Source organism: Thamnophis sirtalis, unplaced genomic scaffold, assembly GCF_051295495.1.
Source record: "Thamnophis sirtalis isolate CommonGarterSnake01/CBP01778 unplaced genomic scaffold, rThaSir2_p1.2 scaffold_3, whole genome shotgun sequence".
NCBI lineage: Eukaryota > Metazoa > Chordata > Lepidosauria > Squamata > Natricidae > Thamnophis > Thamnophis sirtalis.
The window spans coordinates 70,261,749-70,271,459 of NW_028261383.1; the positions used below are offsets into that span (position 1 = coordinate 70,261,749).

A 9,711-nucleotide genomic window follows, 5' to 3' on the forward strand; every position below is an offset into this window, starting at 1 on the left:
TTAATTTCCATGCTGTTTCCACAGTTGGCACATTCCCAAATCTAATATTTAACTTGGATCTTCTTTCTCCTTTTAATTTAAATTTAGACCCATTCTGAGTCATTGAGAGTTGGATGGCATGCAAGTTGAATAAACTATTATTATTATCGCATAATGTTACATTTCATATAAACTAAATTTACCATAGAAGTGTCCTAGACTCTGTGTTTTTCCAAGGGTGAATGGGTTACCATATGTTAGGAATAGGCACCCAACAAATCTTTAGTGTTAAGTATCTGATCTGAGCACCCATCTTAAAAAAAACATTGTAAATCCATGTAAATGTATAAGCATTGCACAGTGAACAAACAAATCTTGAACATAACATTGGATTAATTAATTTTGTATGCAAAATTAAATTTAGTTTCCTTTGTCCTGATTGTATGATATTATATTATCATCTTTCATTTAATTGTCATGTAATAGTAGCAAATCTATAAGTCAAAATGCAATCATCATACTTGAAGTTCTTGAGTATGACTAAAAACATTTAAATAGATTTTAAGAAATTCATAACCATTATTTTTTTAAAAAATTAAATCCTATCCAGTATGGCCATTTTATATAAACATTTTACAGGATAACACACACATTGACAATTGTTCATATGTATAATTATATATTATATATTAAGATGCCCAAACATAGATTTCCACAAAAATACATATAAGATACCGTATCTTTCAGAGTATAAGACACACCTTTCCCTCTCCCCAAAAAAGAGCTTAGAAATGTTGGTGCATCTTATACACCGAACACAGCCATTTTTTGGCCTCCTGAAGCCCCGCCCCTTCACCCCATTTTTGCTTCAGCAGGGCTGGGGGAAGGCAAAAATACCTGGTTTTGTGAAAAACATCCCATTTTCTGCCCGCCTTTTGCAAAAATGGGGGCGTTTTTGCCTTCCCCAAGCCCTGCTGAAGCCTGCAGAGTGCTCCTGGAGACTGGTCTGTTTTTTGCAAAAATGGGGGGAAGGGGCGGGACTTCAGGAGGCCAAAAAATGGCTGTATTCGGGAGGACAAAAACTTTTTTTCTTACTTACCTCTTTGAAATCTTGGTGCGTCTTACAGTCCGAAAAATACGATAAATTTATAATGAAACTAGTCACTTTAACTTCTAATTTTTCCATTATAAATCATGATCTATGTTCAGACTTTCTCATATTTAAAGCAGGTATCATTGAAATCCATGGAACATAACATTATTGATGATTAAATTAGGTACCATTGCTTCCAGTAGGCTTATACTAAGTGTACTGGTGTATTCAACCACATTAAAATAGAAATTTCCTCATTGATTTCCAGGCAATATAAATTACATTCTTACCTGAGCATGAGGCCCACTGAAAAATAGACAAATTGCTTTTCAGTCAGTGTGCATAAAGTTTAATTTTAACTGTGTAGTTCTATAACAATTCCTGGGATATCACAACATGCAAAATTAATCTTCAGGCTGCCAGAAAAAAGTCCTGCAATGCATTAGGGAAAGTGGCTATTGATTCCCCAGGTCTTGTCTTGGTCTCTAATCTATGGTATTGCATGTCCTGGGCAGGCAAGCGTGGGCGTCGCAGCAGTGCAGGATCGCTAGACAGCAATATGGAAGTAAGTAGGAAGTTACTGATGTCTAGCTGGATGTGATGTGCATTTCAAACCTTTATTTTATATACATATTTTGCTCTTTTTTTCTTCTAACATACAACCTGCCTGCCTCAAATAAAATGCATGCCAAGGCTTTATAGTTTTAGCCTTTAAAAACCAACACTACTTCTGGTCTGTTTAGATCATGCATCATTATTTTGTTTCAGCTGCTGTTCTCCCCTTCTGTTCCTGCAAGCATGACTAAATAAATATGATGTGCCCTTTTGCCACTGTCACTGTGTAAAGGCCCGATGATTCTTTGTTACACAGTGCACTTATTGTGCTGTTTGTTATTTAACGCAAAGTATTGAATTCATGCTTAGTCATTCACATTGCTTACTTTCTGGTTAAATTGTGAAATGTATGCAGTCGTGACATCATGGAATTGCAAAGATAGGGCATGGGAAAAGAAAACATATAAAACAGGTGAATTCAATGTGGATTTCATGAGATTTCATTCATCTTCAAACCATTTATATACTGTTCATGTCTTTGAATTCAGCCTGCAGATTTGTGTGTGTGTATGTATGTGTGTGTGTGTATGTGTGTGTGTGTATGTGTGTATGTATGTTAAAACTGAACAGAGTGCAGTCCACATATAGCACACAAAGCATCGGCAGTTAATTGTTTGTAAAGAAAACAAAAGCATCCAGAGACTAACAAGAAAGTTGGATAGTTAAAAGATAAATAGTTAAAAATACTAAGCAGCACATCAGCCTGCAAAAATATAGAAGCAATTCATTTGCAAGAAAATATTTATTTTCTACATTGCAAAGAGGAACAGGCTATTTTAATAATAATTCTATTGAAAAAATTACCATGAAATCTGACAACTAATAGTGTGTAACTGCCTTCAGGTTAATTCAACATAAATGTATATATTTTTGTCCTTGAAGAGAAAAATAAATAACATGACTATATTTTTAGTAGGGTAAAGAATGTAAAGCAAAATCAAAGATTTTGTGGTAACTGAATACTTTTTATTATTTAATAATTTCAGGCTTCTTTTATTTTAAGAAAGCCACCAGTATTTGTTAATGGATCATACTTAGTATTTCCCACGTACAACTTGAAAAAGAAATTGGCAGAAAAAGAAAGAGATTTCTCCTGCAGTTCATAAAGCTATTTCTCTATATGAGCTTTTAAAGAAAACATGATGGTCACTGTGAACTTTTTCTTTTACACATATTTTTAAGATTTTTTTTAATTTTTATTTTCTATTAATTTCTTTTTAGGGGTCCATCATTAGCAGTCCTCATATGCGCCGAAGAGCTACATCAACCCGAGAGTGTCCATCTCGCCCTCACCAGACTATGCCTAATTCTTCCTCACTACTAGGGTCCTTATTTGGTAGTAAGCGAGGAAAGCCTTCCCAAGGCCATTTAGCATCCGGCCCACCACCTCAGCACCCTCCCATAATGTCACACCCTCAGCACTCTCAACATCCTCCTGCCATGCACCACCCGGGTCCGGCTGAAGGGCAGACCCAGGCACAAGTGCACAGCCATCACTCTCAGTACTGCCATATGCAGAACCCACCTCCTTATCACCATCACCATCACTATCATCCGCCCCAGCACATCCAGCATCCGCACCAGTACCATCATGGGCCGCACTCACAGCATGTAGCTCATGCCCAGCATTCATACCTGCCACATTCCCACGCCCCGTATTCCCACGCTCCCCACCCTCCCTTGCCACCTTCTCATTTGGCACATCCTTCCCATGCTTCCCATCACCATGCACAGCCAGTAGCCCCTTCTACTTCAGCCAGCACAAAGCCCAAGCATAGCGGCATCAGCACAATAGTCTAGAAGCCAGCCAGCCACCTAGCCACAGCTGTAGCTCTAGGCCTAGATGTAAAGGCACTTACAGGAAACAGACGCAGCCTATAATTCTGGTTATTTTTTTAATTTATTTTAAAAGATCCGAACCAGAAACAACTTAATTGACTCCTTTGCCTTAAGGATTCAATGGATCAATGCATATTAACCTCACAGTGCTGGTCTTACAGTTCGGTGGTGACCTTTTCCCTCCTTTTTCTCTAGTAGCCTTGAAAATATGCTGCTTGCTGAAAATGTTAAACTACCTTTTTTCATCCGCATGACCATTTTTAACAAGTAATGAAAACATAACTTACTCAAAATAAAAAGAAAACTATGAAATAAAATTAATGTGGCATTCTTGCTCTTTAATTTACAATGGGCAAAAAAAGTAGACCTCATATGGTTGATGAAAATACGTAAGTAAACTCTATGTAATATAAATATATAAATATAGATATATAGATATATATATATACAGAAAGAGAGAGAGAGACAGACAGAGAGACAGACACTGTATAGATAACATTTATGCTTAGAAAAAGCTTTTTCAGTCCACAAAGCTAGCAATATATACTTTTCCATAATTTCCCTTACTGATAAAGGGCAGTAAAATAGATGAGTAGCAAATGGAAGTGTAGACCAAAAAAAGAACAAATTCCAGGCATTTCAGTACTCATTGAAAGTTCTCTGGACTTGAGAAAATAAAATCTTTAAGCAATCTTTGCAAAATGTGCCAAATAACATAGCATATAACTGTTGCAATCAAATATGCTTTGTACTCTATTAGTATAATAATATACTTATTCAGTATTATAACTGCTCTGCTATTTCAGGTAAGCAAACTAGTTAAGATGCAGTAACTATACAGTAGCAACACGAGACAACCTTTACTATAGGTTTTCTCTACATTTTGGTTCCTCCAATTCTTAGACACTTTAAAGGCTGTGATAACTGTGAACTTACATAGTTTACATTTCTTTTGTGTTTGTGTATGTTTTAATAAATACACATGAAGATTTACATAGAAGGTATTTATATACGCTGCATGAACATTCATCTCAGACCCTGAAATAACCAACATCCATTCTTTTCGGCCGCATTGCCTCTTTACCATTTAATACTCAGTTTTTATCAATGAAAACTTCAGACTTTTTTTCCACATGAAAGCAATCAGAAACTTGAAAGTTTATTTTAGTATTGAGTATAGATTTTTATAACTGTAATTCCATGTAGCCATGTGCTGGCAGCAGGATTTTTCTCACCATTTTTCTCATCACATTTGTTAGTTTTATCCAGCACTCAGCAGGCTGAGTCTATGCTCGAACTGTCATAGTCCAGTTAGTCCAAGACATCTTGTAAAATCCAACTGTGCTGTTGTTGCTTATGTGTTGTACTGAGTCGTTTGCAAGACCATATATTTCTTTGTAAACCTAAATCCTATTTTTTTTAAAAAAATAAAATCATACATGGAGCATACTTTGTAGTTTCAGCATTTTGAGCCACCTCAATCACGACTTTACATCTAAAAGGCAGAAACAAAAGGAACCGCAGAGCTGCACCAGCAGAATTCTGAATGTTGATTTAAAAGAAGAGGAGGAAAAATGTTCCCGTGAAAGATGGGTAAAACCAAACAAAAACTGATTATTGCTTCTGAAAGAAGTCATAACGTATGAAACAACTTCCCTATACTGGTGATTCCTGATCTCCAGTTTTCTTCCCTCACTTTCTAATATATGGATTATATGGAGTACCAGCAAAAATAAGATCAATAGTTTTGTTAACTTTGATTCACCAGAAACAACCACTTAACAGAGTCTGATGTTTAAATTTGAAAATTATTTCTTATGCAATATACAACACTTTTCCTGTCCTTGGTTTCCCCTCCATCTAATTTAACTTCATTGGAAATTTTAATAAAAATAATGTTATCATCCAAGCTGTCCTAGATTGTGCAGATTACCTAAGAGGGAACATCACAACCCAAAAATCTCTTCACATTTAAATTTGGGTTTTCTTCTTATAAGGAATAATACAACTGTATGCATGTCATCTAATGTTAGTAGTATTGAGGCTACACTCTCCATAACGTATATTTGCAAAGTATTTCAGTGTTACTGTTGATATTAGTTGAAGTAAAGTGTTAACATATTTAAATATGTAAGCTTTTCTTCAAACCTTTGTACCAATAGTAGAGTTGAATTGTAACTTATAAGTTGTTCCAGAAAAGATAAGATAGGACATTTTTTCCCTTTGTATTGGTCATTGTATAATCTGCATATATCAAACTCAAAGCAATGGGCTGGATAGTCATTATTTTACATTTCAAGCATTAATATCTGTATTATCTATTGCATATTTTAAAAATGCTATCCATCTTTTATACTCATTGTTTTGATATTCCAGGAAAATCAAAGATTTTAGGTTTATAGATTCATATGCATTTAGTTAGAAACAAGTTTTATATTTTATAATTATACAGAAAAAGTAATCATCACAAATTTTGATGATTAGCAAATATAAAAAAATAATCAATAAACCCATTCAATTAATATGTTATTGCAGAAAAATCCAGTGTTATTGCCATTTAGACAAAACATCCAAGGAAGCGAATTGCCTTTAGTTATACAAGTAAAAAAGAAAAATACTTTTCCATGTTTTGGAAAATGAAAGTAATCATTATTACAATTTATATGCTACTGAAGAAAATAGAATTAATTTTTTAAAAGAGATTGGAAAGTTTTAATTATGTTTTCCTTATTGATTACGAAGCAGTATAAAGCACTACTGAACTACATCTCTTTCTCTCAGTGAAAACTAAGAAAAATGGACCTTGTAAAAATATCTTTTCTGGGACAACCATCCATTATATATTTCTTTTAATTAAGAATGAAATGTAAATCAATGTAAAGAAAACCAAAGTTATTCTATTATAATGTAAATGTCTTGTATTGCTAAAAGTCTTACAGCATAACTTGTAGGATGATTTTCCCATCAAGCACTGCATGCAGCTAAACCTCGTTTCTTGATTTTTAAATGAGCTGAAAAGCAGTCAGCAGCTACTTAACAATGACACTTTACATGTTGACATGCTGTTTCATATACAGCTGTGCATTTTCTGCAATTAAGCATGAGTTTCGCTGTTTCCATTGTAAAATACCATCACACCTTGCCTGCAAAAAAAGTGTGTACATAGTTCAAAGAAAAAATGACCAATCATAAGATACAATTTTGAAGGAGGGAAAAAGGGAGTGGAAACAGGACCAAGTAGGAAGAATAATTAATTCTCTAAACTGTATATAGTGTGTAAATTAGTATTAATATAAGTCTGCAGTCACTTTTCAGGTTACACACAGTACCTGTCTCTGCTAGGAACTAAATCCCAGCTTGAATAGTATTAAACTGTTAGAATTAGATTGAATGCAGACTGTTAAAAGACTTCAAGAAACATCATGCTCATGAGAAGCTTCTGTAAAGGGATATTCAAGAGATTTTGTAACTGTTGGAAAAGAAGGAGTGCTTTCATTTTAATATGCATTTGTTTGTAAGTAGTATCAGACTTTATTGTTGTTAAACTATAACTGTGATTATGTGGGAAATCAAATAAATCACTTTGAACTCACCAAGTTTCTCATTCTTTGTAGAACATATATTTTTTCATATTAATTGAATAAAATTATTAATGCCACTTTTATTCTTGGACATCTCATTTTGCATTGTTTTAAGAATTACATTCAAAATTAGGAAAGAGATTACTTGCATTTATTCATTCATTTTGGATAATCAGTAATGTACAGTACATGGTATTATTGTTTATCATCACGCAATCTCACTATAGATCCTCCGCTTCACATCAACTACTGTTCCCTTATAATCATAAGGAATATTAATAATGTTGATGTTAATATTAATGATATAAGAAACATAAAAAAGAAACTGTAGGCTTTGTCTTGGCTGCTCAAGAGCCAGCTAGTTCAACTAATGAATAGAATTGAAAAAGATTTGCCAGATTTGAAAAATCATCAAATGATTCAAAGTGCAGAGTGTGTGAACAAGCAGAAGAAACAATAGGTAATACACTTAGCTCATGCAAGATCATACAAACTTGACTATAAATGACATAACAAGGTTGCCAAAATGATTCAATGGAGCAGTATTACTGGAACATGTATCAATAATATCCCAAAGGTGCTTTTTCAGGAGATAACTGGACTTTGTTTTTTCTTTTGAAGTTTTGTTTCTCATCCAAAGGGAATGGAATTATCTGCCCCTTTTATCTACATTTTCAAATAATTTCCTATTCCTTCCTGTATACAAATTAATACTGTAAGACTTATTTTATCGTCATTATTTTTCCAAGGTATTACAAAGCACATATCTTATTGGAGGTCAGATACAAACAACACAAGTGGGGACAATCACTGACTCAAAGGTATTGAGCCTTGTTAAGAAAATCACAGGAAATAAATTAAAGTTTTTGCTTGGGCAGCATATTTATTAAAACAGTATTATTCATTCCAGTATCTGAGTAACTATAGAATGTTTTACATCTTATGAACTCCATAAAGAAATTGTGTTGCATTTACAGAGGCTTTTAAAAAATAATAATCTGAATTTCAATTTCTATTCACTATTGTAAAGATAGACTGATAAACTGGTGTTCTATTGCACCTCAGTGGAGAGAAGTGGGAAACAAAAAAGTAAATTAGAAAATAGTCTCTAGAAAAGGCATAAATTCTGAAGAAAGGGAGAACAGTCAATGAACCTGAATGATATTTCTTCCCCTTTACTTGTGTTTTGCTTCCATTTTGAAAGGTACTTCTAAACAATTGCAGAATTTATTATGAAAAGGGGGTTATTGTTATAGCAATTTTCATTGATTGCTAAAAATGAATATTCTAGCCTTACAGATGCTGGGTAGATCTATCATAACAAGATAATAAAGTACAACAACAGTATCACCAATTTATTCAGCATAGTAAAAACCTTTCACTAATTTTCTAAATAGCTCATTTTCTGTTTTTCATTGTGCTTTTAAAGTTGAAAGACATACATGTAGTCCTCAACTTATGACAATTGAGCCCAACATTTCTATTGCTAAGCAAGACAGTTAAGAGAGTTTTGCCCCATTTTACGACCTTTCATGCCATAATTCTAACGTGAATCACTGCAGTCATAAAGACAATGTGGCTTCCCTACTGACTTTGCTTGTCAGAAGGTTGCAAAAGATGATGACATGAGCCCAGGCCACTGCAATCGTCATAAATGAGCCAGTTACCAGAAGTCTGAATTTTGATCACATGACCATGGGAATGTGCAATGATTGCATGAAAAATGGTCATGAAAGGCGTGGTGGTGCAGTGATTAGAATGCAGTATTGCAGGCTAATTCTGCCAACTGCCAAAGTTTGATTCTCACCAGTTCAAGATTGACTGAGGACCCAGATTGTTGGATACTGACTCTGTAAACTGTTTAGATAGGGTTGTAAAAGCCCTGTGAAGCAGAATATAAGTCTAAGTGCTATTGCTATGTCATTGTTTTCAGTGCCATTGTAAACTTCAAATAGTCATTAAATGAAAGGTTCTAAGTTGAGGAATACCTGCAATCATATATTATGAAACAACAACAGAGCTCCATCAAGTCACTGAGATCAATATATTAAAAATTGCATCAATATTTTAAAAACTGGAAATTTATTTTTCCCATGAATATATGTATTTTTCCTATGACCACTTTCTAACATTCCTGCCCACTGTACTTTTTAATTATGCATTTTTGCAAATACTTTATGAAATAAATGAATAAATGTTAATCATATGCACTCTGGTTCTCTCTCTAAAAAATAGAACAAAGATGAGATTTTTAGTTTGGCTATCAAAAAATTATTAAATGGCGTGAAGATATAACTTACACAAAGCATTGCATTAAACTGAAGCACAGCTTTTTTAGTCATTTAATCATAAAATTAATTTTAGTTCTCTGTGTTGTTCTGAATATATGGGAATCTCTTAAATAAATGTTGAAATAGGTTATCTCTTATTTAAAAGGATGAATCACAAACAATAATTTAAAATATGGCTTTATGTATCTCAAAATAGATAAATAAGAAAATAAAGTTTCAAAATATTCGAGTAACAGAAGGAAGAACAATTATCTCATTCTAAACTTGTTAACAGAAAACTGTAATAGAAAACTTCTCCCCTTCTGCACTTTTT

The 9,711-nt window shown here is 33.6% G+C and overlaps 1 protein-coding gene across 13 annotated transcripts in view; it reads left to right on the top strand.

The window, feature by feature from the left end:
* IQSEC1 (IQ motif and Sec7 domain ArfGEF 1) overlaps nt 1-7,118 on the top strand; it is a 307,267-nt gene extending 300,149 nt beyond the window's left edge. For 10 of the 13 annotated variants that reach the window (XM_087709086.1, XM_087709087.1, XM_087709088.1 and 7 more), the window contains 2 exons: nt 1,588-1,637; nt 2,909-7,118. In XM_087709086.1, the coding sequence (XP_087565212.1) occupies nt 1,588-1,637; nt 2,909-3,487 (629 nt within the window). In that variant the 3' untranslated portion in view covers nt 3,488-7,118. The remainder of the gene's footprint in view (nt 1-1,587; nt 1,638-2,908) is intronic. The other 3 variants (XM_087709092.1, XM_087709094.1, XM_087709093.1) reach the window with 3 other exon arrangements.
* Nucleotides 7,119-9,711: the final 2,593 nt, after the last annotated feature.